General features: G+C 38.2%; 1 protein-coding gene across 8 annotated transcripts in view; it reads right to left on the reverse strand.

Annotated features, from left to right (window-relative positions):
- Window positions 1–16,641, reverse strand: part of atp8a1 (ATPase phospholipid transporting 8A1) — a 175,790-nt gene that overhangs the window by 62,908 nt on the left and 96,241 nt on the right. The window contains exons 1-11 of one of the 8 annotated variants that reach the window (XM_046030152.1): window positions 13,357–13,405; window positions 12,429–12,502; window positions 11,063–11,132; window positions 10,790–10,917; window positions 9,437–9,548; window positions 8,999–9,164; window positions 8,650–8,655; window positions 5,898–6,025; window positions 4,572–4,649; window positions 4,371–4,459; window positions 1,199–1,243 (exon numbers count right to left, since the gene is read on the reverse strand). In XM_046030152.1, coding sequence (XP_045886108.1) covers window positions 1,199–1,243; window positions 4,371–4,459; window positions 4,572–4,649; window positions 5,898–6,025; window positions 8,650–8,655; window positions 8,999–9,164; window positions 9,437–9,548; window positions 10,790–10,917; window positions 11,063–11,119 — 809 coding nt within the window. In that variant the 5' untranslated portion in view covers window positions 11,120–11,132; window positions 12,429–12,502; window positions 13,357–13,405. Of the gene's footprint in view, window positions 1–1,198; window positions 1,244–4,370; window positions 4,460–4,571; window positions 4,650–5,897; window positions 6,026–8,649; window positions 8,656–8,998; window positions 9,165–9,436; window positions 9,549–10,789; window positions 10,918–11,062; window positions 11,133–12,428; window positions 12,503–13,356; window positions 13,431–16,641 lie in introns of those variants that run through there. The other 7 variants (XM_046030146.1, XM_046030145.1, XM_046030148.1 and 4 more) reach the window with 7 other exon arrangements.

Raw genomic sequence — 16,641 nt, forward strand, 5'->3', positions numbered from 1 at the left:
GGGAAGGAAGCCCTAAGCCTTTCTCTACAGCAGCAGTAGCATAGTTCGCCACGTCGATTGTCTTGATGAAATGTGGTGATGAGGCATGGGGCTGAGTGTGGAGGACAGCCAGTTTATTGATTATCTGCCAGCACACTGAGGTCCTGTCACTATGGGAACAAGGGTGATGGCTGTTCAAAGTCAATAGCCGGGGATTGCTTCCAAATCAAACCTGTGACTCACCATGTTGTCCTGTTCTTGATAGTTAGGAGAAGAAATTATGCATTTATAACTGACCTGTGTCAAGTTGGCAGTAAGCTTTTACAGTGTTTGATCAAGGACTGAGATATGATTTGATTTAAATTAACCTCCATTTAAAAGAGAACCATAGGATTAAGGCTGATAGATATAAAACAAAGAACCAAAATAGAACTATCATTCAGCAACAAAACATACACTGATGTTTCACTTGTTCCTTCATCTCTAAGCTATGGGTGTATAAATGAAGCCTCTAACTCAGTTGTTTCAGTGAGAAAAAAAAGCCAAAAAGAGACATGCTTTCATGAAAGCTGGCAACTTCCTTTAAAGTAGCAAGATTCAACATTCTGGCATAATAGACATTAACAAACAGGCCCCAATCTCCCATGCAAAATGGATGAGACACACCCATGCTGTTACTGCAGATCTCGACACTGTAGCAGATGGATCTAAGAGTAGGACTGTGTGTGTGTTGTGTGTGTGTTGTGTGTGTGTGCGTGTAGGTGTGAGAGAGAGACAGAGTAAGTGGGAGTGCAGCTACCATCTCCAAAGTTAGTTTGATGTTAACTGAGGAAATGGAGAATGTGCTGCACAGCTTCACCCTCAACAAAACAAACAGTAAATCCTGGAAGGTAAACCTGCAAATGTGATTGTTAGGAAGCCACAACACGTAACTACTTAGAATTCAATAATAATTCTAATACAATACTGTCAGCAATACTACAACATTCATTTAAGACTGTTCTTTCGCATCAACAGATATACACGATAAATCAAGAGCCACGGTCACATACAACACGTCCCAAGTGTACTGAATGCACAATGAAAAAAACAACAAAACATACAGTACATTGAGGTATCGTGTTGAAAGTCACAATTTCCACAAGGCAAGGCAGCACTTTTACATCACACAAGCGAAGAGCGGGAAAAAATGACCACCATTTCACACCAGTCATCTTACCAGTCGTCCTCTGCAAAACTACCCTCCTCAGCCTCAGGGACGTGACTGTTGGGGAAAAAATGATCTTGTTGACAAAGTCTACTGTTAACATGTTCTATGAATGTATAGGCACCAGGATTAGATAAAATATGGGTTTGTTTATGAGTTAGAGTATGACGGGTCAGATGCCAGGAAGGACTGTAGCTAAGGTGTTGGGGTTAGGTTGACAGCAGTGACTATAGCAGGCCTGCTAAGCATTTTTTATATGTAAAAAAACACCTAAACCAAGAAAGCCAGAAGTAAAGTGGTGGAGAGTATTTGAATGTTGGGAATAATTTTATCTTTAACAACAGCTGCAATGTGTATGTGAGTATTCTGTGTATATTTTCATGGCCACCAATGAATGTAGCAATGAAAACAACAATATTTGAAACTAAATGTGGTCAGAGAGCACACTGCTCTAAAACAACGCACCAAATTATTTTGACATCTCTGCTCTGGCAGACTAACTGCAGTGCAGGGTTTTGTTAACTGTAAGGAGTGGAGCCGACCAGACGATGCGCTCCACTGAATATTACTCTCCATGGCTCTCCATTTGATTCGAACTCAGTTTGATTCCTGCTGTGAGCCTGTTCACTCTTATACCTTCGGTGAAGCAACACCGTGGTTATGTGCATTAACAACACACAGTACAGTATTAAACATACAGTATGTGACAATTGTATCCAATGTACATTTCTACTGGGTTACACTTTCCAATGATAAACTAATATAATAAGCGTATTTTTTCTGAGTTTTGTCACTTTAGTTAATCTAAAAAATATGCTGTCACTCTGCTCCAAACTAATAACACTCAGGAGGATTCTGGGAGGCTTTCTAACCTAAACAGTATCGCTCCTTGAGATTTGGACTCCAGTCCAGTGGAATTAATTAATGTCTACACCCTTGGGGTTGGCTTTATTACAGCAGCACTTTTTTGTGGGGAGGAACACACGCAGGCAGCAGTGTCAGGGGGGCTTTGTCAGTCACACCACAGAGTAAGTGTTTTATCATTGTTTTTACTCAAATGATCTCTTTATTTTTTGCACAAGAATATACTAATACTTCCTGACATAGAGTCAGATGCTTTGAAGTCTGTCCTTAATAAATAAGAGTTTAAAAACCATTCAAGTATGTTAATTCCAGAAGTAGAGACATGTTACTGACAGAGAATTTCAAGTTTAATTAAACAATATCTGCCTCAGCTACTTTTATCCATATTTCACAATTAACCTTAGGCAAGCAGACAGACTGGATGCAGTGAAGTCAGACATCTATTATAAGGATGGGAGGAAGCCATCAAACTCACACTGTTTATAACAAACAGGATCAAGCTCGCTAAGCTGTTTCACTGTTGAGTTGATACAATAATAAGTTCATTATGAGTTTATATCATTAATTGTCATATAAGCTGCTTATATACTGTAAAAGCCTAGACCTAATTGAGTACTTTTAAAGAAATAGCATTGCTGTGGTAGCATTAACAACTGTTAGCTAGTATGATAAATATGTGTACAGATTCTTTATTTAGAAGAGCACTGTTTCAGTCATTTTGGTGTCTAAAATACTGATTGTTATTAATATGTAACATGTCATGAACTCAATGAAAACTGAACACTCAACACTCAGTATTAGTGTTTCAGATCTGGAAAGACTACAGTTCAAAAACACAATCAATTTCCATACTGGCACACATTAGTGAAAATTTCCGGACTTATTTTGAGGAATAGTGAGATAAACGACACTCAACATAAATAAAATCATGTTAAGTGTTTGAGCAGCGACTGTGTCCAAATGTGTTTCAAGAAAATAATTTGATTATATGGAGGAAGAGGAAGTGAAGTTAAAGCAAATGGATTACATAGTAATAGCACTACAGTGGATGACATTACTGTTACAGTTAATATTGTTATTGTCTGGTGCATTATAAATACAGAACAATGAAATGCACTGTATGTTTGTGATTGCACAGATGTTTTTGAATCTATCGCTCCCAACTCTTATTTTGGGAAGCCAGAAGAAAAGAGGTCCTAACGATAGCATCATCAAAAAAGCCTTGCCTCATTAGAACCTGTCTTTTTTCTCTCCTGCTATGAAATACTCATCCATATTTATCAGTTGCATAAGTGGGAGTCCTCGTTTCAGAGAATCAAAAGAAAACATCTCTGCTTGGGATGAAGGAGAGAGACTGCTGCCTAATTTTCAATCTTTGCAGGAGTGTCTGTCCCTGATGACCAGCAGGCTTGACCCAATTAAATAACCGTTAAAAAAAGACAAAAAAAAAGGAAAAGACATTCTGTAGTCCAAAAAATCTAAATACCAAAAAAGATGCCCCTGCCTTTAATCAGCTGCATTTGTGTAAAAAAAAAAAAAGATCGTGATCGTGGACGTATCAAATCATCAACATGTACATTGTCACTACTTAAAGTGACATAATATTCTTGACCTGGGGATAAACCATGAGAAGTCATATGTGTCTTCACTGTGTTAGCAATCGTAGCATAATGAGAGCTTTGGTACACAGAACTCCAGAGACTCCTCTCTTTTGTCCTTCAGCCTGCACTTCATCAATCATGCTTTTAATTGAATCCTAATGGGATGAATCATGTACTGTCACGCCTGCACTTGCTTTGCTTCTGTAAAGATACTCTGCTCTCCCACTTGTTTTGCACTGAGGCTAATTATCTATGCACTAAAATGAAATTAGTAGATCCAGGGGAAAACTTCACTAAGAGCTGATTAAATGAAATGTTAAAATGTAATAAAATATGCTTTTTTGTCAGTGGAGCTGAGGAAAAAAGGAAATTTTTGCCACATCGCTATCTTTACAGTGATTCACCAGTATTCTTATTTCTAACTTGTGGGAAGACATTTTGAAGCTCTGGACATTGCTGAGAATATACTGAAACACCTCCAAGATGACAAACGATGGACAAAAGCCTGCGAAGGAGACGGTAAAGTGCCTTTGCTTTTATTTATAGTTTATGTTGAGAGGAGCACTGATGCAGCTGCTAATGAGAAGGCGAGGGAGAAGAGAGAAACGCCAGATGTACTATGATGCACACTCTGCATTTAATGATGGCGATGGGGGGGGTAGAGGATGCAAAGGGGGGGATCAGGGAAAATAAAAAAGGGGGCGGAAAACATAACGTACCCATAGGCCACACCAGCGACGGTGCACTTCTTGAACTGCATCACGTTGCAGGTCAGGGTTCCCGTCTTGTCAGAGAAAATGTATTTCACCTACATAGACAAAGACATGAATAACACTTACTTCATGGGTACACATTTTATTCTAAAGGAGAGATAGATCTTTCAATTAAGCGTTGGCATAATAAATATTTGAACTGTTTACCTGGCCTAATTCTTCATTCAGATTGGAGGTGCGAGCCATGGCAGGTGTGTTTGTGGGCTCATAGAGCATATCAGTGTCCTAAAACAAGACACACAAAGAGCTTTAAGTGTAACTTCACAAAGAAACATGTTTTGGTAACAATACAAGTTTTCATCAAACTAAACTTTACACCAAAAATGGAAAACACAAAAACCCCACTTTATTTCACTCAGGTTCTTCTCAGTCCCCTCATTCTTTTTTTTTTCTCAATACTGAACCAACTGGGGCTGCGGGAAGAGAAGCCAACTGAGAAATGCCCTAAATGTTGCTAAAAATTCCTTGCTAAGATTTTCATTTAAAATTTAATGAACAAATGGGCTCAGAATAACTTCGGGCAAAAGAAACAGTACAATTTCTCCACTGAGATACTTGATGGGGTTGACCTAGTTGTTATATGATGTATATGATGCGCAGTATTCTAGGTGCTCACCCAAATGTTGTAATGTTGTAAGGTTTCAGATGTGTTTTGAGTTTTTCTTATATTAAATTATTATATAAATAATCTCTGCATGATGCTATTCATGTTATTTGTACCATTTAACATTTCATTTCGATAGACCAGTATTGATACCCAGGTTGTGTCGACCTGACAAATTTAACTTCGATATTCCCTGTCCTTTTAGCGCTCTGTTTTGGTCTCTATCTGACGGAACTATCTAGCTCTTTAGCGGCTAAATGTTTCACTGTGTTCATAAGCTCCTAACTTTATCTGTCTTACATTTGATGCTAGGCAAGTAGCGCGCAGTGGGTTTTTAGAACTTTTTTTGCTGACAAAACACAGCTACCTACTGCGTGTGGCAAGTAATGTTGATAAAAGCGATGAGACTAAATCAAACCAGTTAAGTTGCGATCTGTAAAACAATGAGAAAACCTTAAAATGCTCTGTAGAGCTGAAGGGAACTGCAGAGAAGGGTAATAATTCTCTGTGCGTTCATCATTATGAACAACTCCCGTCACAAATATGTAGTCATTCGATTCAAGTCTTAACATAAAAACATTGATTATAGCAGCGTAAACTGTAGTACAGTGCACAAGTTGAAGCAGTCATCACCTGCTTTGTTTATGTGTTAATTATCTGTATTTAAACATTTTCTTCACTGAATTTTTTTGTGATTGCACCCTGCAATAATATAACAAATATATAAATGCAGGAATATTTGCTTTTGTTAACGCATGTAAACAAAGAGGTAAAATACACATATATTTAAAGGTTATTTCACAAGGAAATAGTCTATCTCAAATTTAGAGTTTAGTTCAGATACATTATGGACGGAAGCTTCAACTCACCCAGTTGATGAAAAAGGCTTGGATGAACTTGATCACCTCCAGTGTGACCAGGAGACTGATTGGGATCAGGTTGTTGAACAGGATGATAAAGGTGAGGAAGTTGAGGCCAAAGTTAGCTGCTCCGCCATCTAACAGAGGACGAATTATGGACAAAGGGAAGTGATACACAGGAGTCTCATCAGTGCCGTTTCATGAATATCAGTCAGTTAAATGAAAATGCCCAAAGCTATTTCCAGCCAATGATCAACTTTATCCCAATACAGAGAACGTTTTGGACTAACGTTGTGCATTAGCAGGAATTAACCATTTCTTCCACCCAACCTCATCCTCTTAAGACTCAACCGATTAATAGTCCAATTTAACGTCCCAAAGATTTAAAGTAGCAAACAGGGACTGAAGTTTCTCAAATGTCATTAGTGTCACAGCAGCAGCCTTGGCATCCAGCATGATCCAGGCAATGAATTCCACAAAGCACTATGTAAAATGATGCCGCCCCCAAAGCCCCAAACAATTGGCAATGATCAACATGTAACCCCACTGACACCAAACATGAAAACAGGAGGGATGTAATTTACCTTTCCACAGCTTGCAAGAGGTGAAAATGTTACCTTCCTCAACCCAAGCCTTGATCTTAGCATTGCGGTTGAGAGGGACAGCCCTTCCCCATGACAGAACAATTGCAAAACAAAAAACTGGATGGTACAAAGAAAGTGGCAGAATGGAAGCTACTGCTACTGGTACAACAACACATAAAGGAGGGAAAACTTTTTCAGAAGTGGGGAGGAAGACAAACGTATCGGATGCTCTCAAGACAAAGGAGGGAGAATTCAGTCCATAGCACATTCTCAACCAACAAGGAGTGGAAAAGAGGGGGTGGATTTGCCAGCCAAAAAGATTGGGTGTTAATCATGATCACTACATCACCTCATTTCACTCATTTATAGTAGCCAGCATGTTATGTGATGTTATGCAAGATTTCCACTATCAGGTGAGACAGTGATCCAGTGTTGTATCAGTAGAGTCAAAAAAATTTTTTTATAAAACCATAGCAAACCAGGACATGCACAAGTCACACAAGTGCAAAAGTACACCTGATCTCTTACGTATACGTCACTGTAATGTAATGTGTGGCAATATGAATATAAAATAACCATGTTTAATCAAGCAAATGAAATATTTCAAATAATAGTTGTCGCAGGAGAGTTTCATTATTCCAAGTAAAATTTTCTTTCGTTTGGTGTGTGAAAAAAACGCACCTCCTCGACATTATGCTGAAAGTGGGAAAGAGAAAGCTCCACCATGCTGTCAGTTAAGCCATCAGCAGTTTACCAACAGAGAAAGTCAGCACAAATTCAATGATATGGTGATAAATGCACAACTACCTACAAAAACTGAGTGAACTGCAGGAGGTGGCATGAGTGCATAACAAACATTTCATTTTTGCTCTCAGTATGCATAAAGTTAAGTTGTCAGAATCTATAGGCTTAATGCCGGCGATGATCTGCGTCAGCACTCTGCAACGGGTCAAAGTCAAATTAATTACTCACCGGTCATGCATAATCGCAGGCTTCTGTGACATCAAACATGAGCATGTGCGATGTGTGGTGGGCTAACATCGACTCTTCCGTTCCTGTCTAACTTGTTTAACTTACAAACGTTGGTGAGTGAAATTACAATAATTTACGGAAATACAGTGATGCAAGTAAAATTGGATGTCTAAGATTAGACAATCTCCACACCTCTCTTTTTTGTCACAGGTTGGATAATATGCACTGGACAGAGTCTCAACAACTCCTTATGGAAGTACAGTCAGTCTCAAGATGGACGCCTGCTTTATGACTTACACTCCCCTCGCCAGTGTGATATAGGGTCTTTTAAATGTGGGTTTAAATGCCACTGAGCACAAAATTTTAAACTTTTAGAAAACGAATCAAAGCCAATGCAACATCTGATAAAAAGGGACAGTGTAAGTCGTAGTGCAAGCTTAAATTGACCAGGGCACAACCTCTCCTACACAGGCCTATCAGGGTACAAAGTAATGGCCAGAGTGTCACAGTAATCACTTTGCATACCAGGTTCAGAGCTTCATCACAACAGACCAACTGCCACAGAAACTTTGTGTTGTGTTTATGTGTGTAATATGGTAATAGCTTAAAATAGCGCCATTTTCTGTAATAGCTTGAGAATACATGTAAAAACTAAACAGGTTTTCATCTCTCCCCCTCCCCTCTCTGTCTGTCCTTTGAAAAATCCAAACAAGAAAAGAAAGCGTCAGAGGCATTTAGAAAATGTCAGCTCGTGCCCCTTGGGTTGCAAAACATGTTGTGTCCGAGCAATAAACACCCTCCTGCTACGAAAAGCTTCCTGAACACATCATCATCTCCCATGCAGTCAAAATAAATGCTGCTATTCATTTTTCATAAAGAGTTGTGGGGGGGGGAAGAAGGTCTGAAGCTTGGAAAATGCAAAGTGGTTAACGTGGCACAAAAAAAAAATATGGGAGGAAACGTGAGACACTGTTTGCATCAGGCACTGAAAATAACTAGACGAAGGTATAAGAGAGCTGGAGGGGAAAACCTATTGTTGGATCCCTGGTATGTGCTTGTCCATGGCATGGGCCCATACAAAGTAGGGCAACCATATACGGGACGAGGGTAGGGGGCTTCATTTGCTTAGCAAAGGCAGAGCTTCAGTAAGGGGTTAGTAAGGGAGGGTCATTCACGGATGGCCAAGGCTTTTAAATGGTTGTTACCTGGAGCTGTTAAAAAAACGACAACAAAGAAAACAACAAAATCAAACAGAACATTAGAAAGGAACAAAAAAGTACAGCAGCGCAGTGATATTCAACCATTTCTTTTTCATTCACAACACGTCTATGCATGTCACAGCTGTCTTTTCTCAGTTAACAGGGAATTCACTTATTCCCACATTGCCACATATTTCACTTGTAATGCGAAACATAGTTTAACTGAGGCAACATAAAACAACACAACACATACCAGCATTTACGAACATAAAATGACAAAGAAATAAGCTGATATGGACAAGTGAGACAAAATATGTGGAATAAGAGGTGCAGCGTAGGCTGTTGGGACTCTTACAGTTGAGATCCATGTACCAGGCATCATTGCCGTACTGGTACTTCCAGATGGTTTGGCCAATGGAGCAGACCAGAGAGATGGCCAGCAGGCAGCCAAACAGCACAAGGATCTGAAAGTTGGTGATACGCTCCACATTGGACAGCTTCAGAGGAGGCCGAGTGGAATTCTGGGTAACATATGACAAGACAGTTGTGGTAAAAAAAAAAAAAAGACAATGTATGGCCACTGGTTATGTTGTCTTTTTGTGCTCTGAAAACACAAGATAAAACATGCTCAGGGTAACTAAACCTTGTAACAAGTTGCTTAGGAGCATGAAATGTATGAAGATAAAAATGTAAAAAATAGCACTTTAAGTATGAAACAGTTCATGAGACTGAGCTATTTTTATTTTTTTAATAGCAAATAATACCCTCCACATACTATGCAAATATGCTTTACCTGCATGAGCTTTGTGTCATGCCCAGTGTAGACCACCACACCATGCACCCACTGAGTGTTCCTCAGCTGGGCTCCTCTCAGGAGGATCTGGTCTGGACTCAGTGGTACTGTACTGTAGTAAGACACGTCACTGTGATGAGTACATTTTTCATACTTTCCCTACAGAATAATAACCTAACAAAGCCTCTTACAAGACATCTTGTATCTTTTGTTTACAGTCTTTGGTTGGCAGTAATGGATGACACATTATCCATTATCTTATTTTTGACACTAAAGAAAAAAAAAATCCTAACATCAAAGCAAGCCTTCCAATATCACCCTAAATCAATGAGTGTTAACATAAACCTTTCTGATGCCTTATTGATAAATGTGCCAATACCACCAATAACCAATTTTACAACATTAAGTAATCTATAGTGACAAGTGTTTTACTACACATTCACTACAACACAAACTAGGTAATGTGAATTTTGTCATGCATTATTGCACATATACGCTCGAATGTCATTCGCTCAGATATGAAATTTGTATTGATCAAAGTGAACAGACTTGATTCTGACATCTATTCTAAGGAGTGCTCTTTCCTATAGCACCAGTGTCACTACATGTCATACTGCACAACTTTGCCTATCTTGACAGGTCGCCGTTGCAAATGAGAATTCGTTCTCACTCGGCTTACCTGGTTAAATAACAGTTAAATTAAATAAATAAATAAATGCTGTGAAAGGCTTGTTCACGTAAATAATATTTCTAAACACAGCCAGTAGTAAAATTGTCATCTATTTCTAATAAATTGCAAATTACAAAGTTGAACTTAATTATAAATCAGAATATATATGTACATGTAATTTAATCAGTAGAAATGACAGTTTTGGACTTAAACAAGTTGTAACAATGGTGTTTAACATGACATGTATCACTGCCTTTAGGATTTGGCATCTTAAGTTCCATACTGGTTAAAAAGAAAAATGGACAACAGTCTTTACTTGTGAAAAGATTTCTATCAATATGAAAATACTGCCCATTAAACTATAAACCCAACTAAAAGCCACATATAGTTCATTGTAACAATCCTTACTCAGGAGAGCTTTATTGTCCCAAATGCCTGGAATCAAGCCATCATATCATAAAAGCAGGCATACAGCATATAATGCATTTTCCTAACAATGGCAAAGCCTCCAAAAAAATAATATTAATATCACTGTAGCAGCTGCTTTCATATATTTAGCAGAAAGTTTAAATAATCCTTAAAACCTTATAATGCACTGATACTGGCTTTGCTCCTGGATAGTGGGCTACTGAGTTGGTTAGAGAGGCAGAGAGCCAGGCACAGAGCACTGCAACTTAGCCCACCTGTGCCCATCCAGGCGGATGTTCCCAACAAACTCATACAGATGGCGGTTTGGGCTCTCGCACTCCATCCGCCCAGAGAGACGCATCAGGTTGTCGATGTCCTTTATGTCTGCAGTCATTTGGAGACCCTGTTGATGTAGTTACAGCAGCATTAACACAGTGTTTTTATTTTTTTATCAGTTTGTGTTGCAAACTTGCAGAACATTCCTCTTGGTTTTCACTGCATGGACAGTAATTTGTATAAAGACAGAATAATAAAAAAAAGACAATCACCTGTCTGATTTTAAGGTTTGTTTCTCCATCCAAGTTAGATGTTTCAATGTAACACATTGCTTGTGGTTCGCTGTTGTAGAGGGAGAGGATATAAACACTTAACGTGGTCTCATAATATGATAACATTAAACTAATATACAATAAAATATTACAGTATATCTAACCTCAGCTGTTCATTATTTTATATGATTATAATGTTATAAAAGAACAATTATATAAGACTAGATCACTGCAAACAAAGATGCTGTTTGCCAGCCTAAAGACCACTCAAAAACATAAAACTACTTTGAACAGCAAATACACAGACACAACATCTTTGTTTGCTGCTACCGCAAAATTTAACTGTTTCAGAAAAGCTAAAATACACTGCAAAGGGACGAGAGAAAACACGAGAGTAGGGTGATATGAGCAAGGAGGCATGCAGAGCACAACAAACAGAGCAGACAAATGGGTGTCTGACAGACTCTGGGCACAGGGACAGAGAATTAAAGCATGCCGGTGCTTAGGTGAGCCGCTAGTTAGATACTCTTTGAATAGACTGATTTTTTCATACAGGAGATTTTTCCTAACACACACAGGTTGGAGGGGGAAATCAAAAAGAGATCTGGACACTGAAGCCCAACCGCAATTAATGAGAGGTTTAGAATCGGCTGATATTAGACTTCAAGTAAGAGTCTTGTTTCATGGAGATGAGCAGAAGTCTGCTGTGATGACCAGGAAGTGAATTCTTAAACACAGTGCCGGCAAAATATTGCTTTAATACTGTTTGTTAATTATTTAACTACACTTGGGTACTGCTTGGCAGTAACGTGTTGTAGAAAGTTAGCAAGACTATAATCCCAAGATGCTTTTCAACTTTACATCTTAGAATGTGACTGCATGCAAATTGTCACATCAAATGAAATTGTTGCATTCAAGGTGCCAGACAAGCCATGCAAGGGCAAGAATATGGAAAATATTTTCACACCCAAATAGAGAAGGAGCATGTGCTCCTGTGGTGTATTACTAGATGTCACTCTGAGCGTCGGTAGACGTTTCAGCCAAACACTGAAAAGGGTCTACTGCACATGTTATGTTGTAAAACAAAATACAACATAATAAAATGACTGTATAAACATACAGTATTTTGGCTGCCAAACCACAATGGACAGGAAAAGCAGAAAAAAGGAAAGGAACATGGTGTTCATTGACTGTGGCACTCCAATAACTGGTTTTTGCCAGAATAATCGCAAGCCCTCATGTGTGGAAAATAAAATATTTCTCACTTGTGTCAAGAGTCAGAGAAGAGCTAAAATGTCCCAGTAAATACACACAGCCCCTATCTCTCCCACCGCTGTTTTGTTGGTTAAGATGCTGGTTTCCTGACCTGGACGAGAGTATGACGAGGTCAGCCGGGAGGTGATCCCCATTTGCAGCTCTGACTACTTCCCCAACCGCCAACTGACATTACCAACCACGCACCAGCAGGGGGCGAGAGAGAGAGAGAAGGTGTGGCAGTTGTTCATACAGGGGGCAGGAGGAGAAGAGAGGATGAGAAAAAAAAAAGTGGGATGGAGAGGATAGAAAATAACAGACAGACAGACAGACAGACGAACAGCAAACACATAAGGGGAGAGAGACAACTGTTTCAGTTTTTGGGAGATGAGAAAAGCACAATATGATCAGTCCTGTGTGATCAGACGGCATGGTTGGTCATCTGTTCTCCTTTTCACAAAACCATTTAGAAAAACATGATTGGATAAAATTTATGAAGTTGCTCAGCCATATTAAGCTTTAAATATAAAAAATTATATTAAGAGCAAAGTAGTGATGTGGGAAGTTACGATGAGATCGTGACAATTGTCTTTATTTTTAGAGAAATCTAAATATAATTTGTGATCAATTTTAACATAAAAAAATCTTAAAAGAGGGATACAGCATTGATGTAAGCCCCATCGCTACCAGGTCCAAATGGTTTTTTGAAAAGGTGAATGAGGAAGATAGGTTTATGCTGACATGATTGATCAATTCTAATCCAAACTCACATTACCACTGTCCCACCTAGAGAAATGATGGTTGTCAAGCATGATAAGTATTATTTACTCATGATTGGACTCATAAAAGTTGGGTATAAAGGTATGTATTACTAAACAAATTTTTTATTTCTGATTTTAAAACACAGGACTTTAAGCCACTTTAACAATGACTCTATGCATTATCTAACCATCACTTCTTTAGGGAAAGCTGACAAAGTTCAAAAAGAGGAAAAAAGGGAGAATTTCCCCACAGCCTGACAGCAGGGTGGACTCCTATACCTGGACGATAAAATGGCAGCATCCGCAGGAACGAAATCACTGCCATTTACTCTAATAATATCGCCCACCTCAACCTGTGAAAATAAACTGGTTACTGCTGTGCACTGCCTATAAAACAGCATACATGGAAACATGAGTTCTACATCTACAAGTAAAAATGCACAGATGGTAAGAAAAAGAGGAAAGTATATTTGTATATATTAATAAAGCAGTTAACACACTGATACAATATTTTATATACAACACTGATGAGAAGACACACTGAAGAAACAGCTGGAGTCCTCTTTCCATTACTACTGAACTTCAAAAGAAAACATTTTATTTATCAGCATTTCCAATCATAAAAAAATGGTTTTAAAAAAAGAGCCACAACTTTCAACAACAAGCTCCTCCTGGCTGCACAAATGGTCCGTTGTATTCCTATCAAATTTAATGTCCATTTTATTTGCCACTGATGTCAGAAATAAAAAAAAAGGATTATTGAAAAATCCTAAAATAAAAATTTGTTCTGATCAATGGCATCAACAGCACAGCAATCCAAACACTGATTAATTACATAAATAAAGATTTAAAGAGAAAGCAGTTATAATTTTTTTTTCACAAAGAAAAAAATGGACAAACTAGGTAGATTTAGTAGGTAGTAGGGCTGAATGATTAATTGCATTTGCGATATTATTGCGATGTGATAAAACGAGATTTTCTAATCGCAAAGGCTGCGATTATACTCTGGTCACATGACACCCAAGAGTAAAGCACTTTGCAGACCAAGCATCAACTTCGCACGTTACGCTGTACTTTTACTTGTTGTCGTACAATGGCCTTAAGCTTGACAGACGCTGGCACTACAGAAACTTTAGTATCACACAGGGAATGAATGTAGCACCCGTGGTGGTGGGTGAAATTGTCGGCCGCCCCTTTGACGGACAGGAAAAATGCACAACAGAAAGACACGTGTTGTAAGGTAAGCCTATTGTGGCGATCGGTGCCTGCTTCACACACACAGCCACCAGTCAGCTCAGGAAATATCTGTGAAACGGCGTTTCACACTAAACGCACAAGTAAGAAAGAGGCCCAGTCTGTCCCGAGTTACAGTGTGGTTACAACCAGTGTCCTGCTTACCAACATCGGAGGCTGCGGGGGAGGGGGACTCCGGTGTTATCGGACAATTACTAAGCTTGTCTATTAAACACAAGAGGCGTCACTTGGTTTTATTTTCGTTGGCCAACTTTTGAATTGAACCTCAAACTGAGTATTTTTTGTTTGCTTACTGGGATTTAGAAAGATGTACTCCCTGGAGATTTGAACTGAGATAAGGACACATTAATTTGTGGTTGAACTGTGGGTTTTGTATTGAGCGCTTACAGTATAATACACTATGGTGAACTTAGTTTTTCTTGTCGCCTGTAGGAAGGTCGACCTGATTATATTATATCATATTATTTAATGCCATGACTTGACTGTCAAATTATCTTTCTCATATTATTAAAATTTGATACTTCTTCTTCAGGATTGCTCATAATAATAATTCATGCATCACCTAATTTCATCATAACAGAGGCCTGACCCACAAGAAAGAACGGTGTATGTTTAATCTATCTAATATTGTGTTGGTCATACTATACACTGATTTACTGCTTGTCCGTTTTGAATAAAACAGAACGTAAAGATCTTAAAAATAAATTGAATATTAAATCGCAATCTCAATATTGGTTTTAAAAAAATCGCAATTAGATTATTTCACAAAATTGTTCAGCCCCAGTAGGTAGGACCTGTCCTAAAACGTCAGGATTATCATGTCACTTACATTATAGTTACCATGCGAGTACATGAAGACTAGGCATTTAATTATAAGAAAATAAGGGTATATTAGCAATTCTCAAAAAGTTTTTTTTCTACAGAAAAGAACATCACTACATCTGAAAAAATGGGATTACATAAAATGCAGGAACAGTAACAAAACACATTTGCTCAGTCTCAAACCATGGAGACTGAAACAGTTATAAATAATAATAATTTAGATATTTTGGGGAAGAATTTACATAAAACAAACTATAATTTTGGCCTCATTCAAGCTGCCCTGAACGTACTAGTCAAAGAAACTTGAAAACTTAACAGAACTTTGGGAGAGAAGCCACTTTTACAATATGCATGATGAAGATGTAAAATGCATCAATAATTTAACGTTTGCATTTTTAGACATGCCAGCAAGAGACATAGTGATTTTATCCCTGCAGGAACCAAGTCAATGCATGAATCAAATATTTTCAGTGAATTTATTAGTCACACAAACCCTGTTCCATTATCTCACTCTGTTGCAGGAAAGTTCTTTTTATAGCCAGGGAACTTTCATTTAATCTAATCATACATACCTCCTAAACTCCATACTTCAGTGTGTGACAGATGAGTGACAGAAACATATATATATGTTTCTGTCACTGATTTGAGAGAAGACAGTAATAATATGCTAGCTGCACCTAAATTTGGAGTGCACACGTTTCAAAATAAGGTGTCTATATGGAATTAAGATTAATTGGATTATATTCACAGAAGTATAAAAAGTATAAAGCATATTACACGTGTCCATTAAAAGTAATAAAAAAAACAACAACACTGAATTGTTAGGGAAATTACTTATTCTATTTTCTATTCTTTGATTTAGGGTTACTGGAAAAACGTTAAATTGATTTATGATCAAATAGTTTAGTAGAGCACAACATTGTTTACAAGAGTGCAAAGTTCTTCATAGATAGGCTCTTAATTTTGCACCAAATAAATGCATTTAACTTTAAAATGTACAAAATTTTCTTCAGGGTGCCTTGCCCCCGGACCCCCTGAGAGGGTCCGACGCCCACCCACCATAGTCTTTTAAAATCCTGTAGGAAACACTGATTCATCGTAATATATTACATGTTTACACAGACACTATACCTCCTGCTGTTAATTTAGCTCTTAAAAACAAATCAACAAATACTTAAAATACTAAACAATTCTTGTTTTTGTCTCATTTCCCCCAAATCTACCTAATTTTTTTCTCCTCACCCTCTGATTTTAGGCTAATTGTACCAGCCACAGTAATAAAATAGTTTCATTATGTGGGAAAAGAGGAATTTTCTTCTAGCATTGCCTTCTAATGACTGTCCACATGGTAAACCAGATTAATTAGTGGCTGGATACCAGAGGGGTCAGTGTGTGTGTGTGTGTGTGTGTGTGTGTGTGTGTGTGTGTGTGTGTGTGTGTGTGTGTGTGTGTGTGTGTGTGTGTGTGTGTGTGTGTGTGTGTGTGTGT

The sequence above is a fragment of the Micropterus dolomieu genome, linkage group LG19, assembly GCF_021292245.1.
Source record: "Micropterus dolomieu isolate WLL.071019.BEF.003 ecotype Adirondacks linkage group LG19, ASM2129224v1, whole genome shotgun sequence".
In the NCBI taxonomy this organism is placed as follows: Eukaryota; Metazoa; Chordata; class Actinopteri; order Centrarchiformes; family Centrarchidae; genus Micropterus; species Micropterus dolomieu.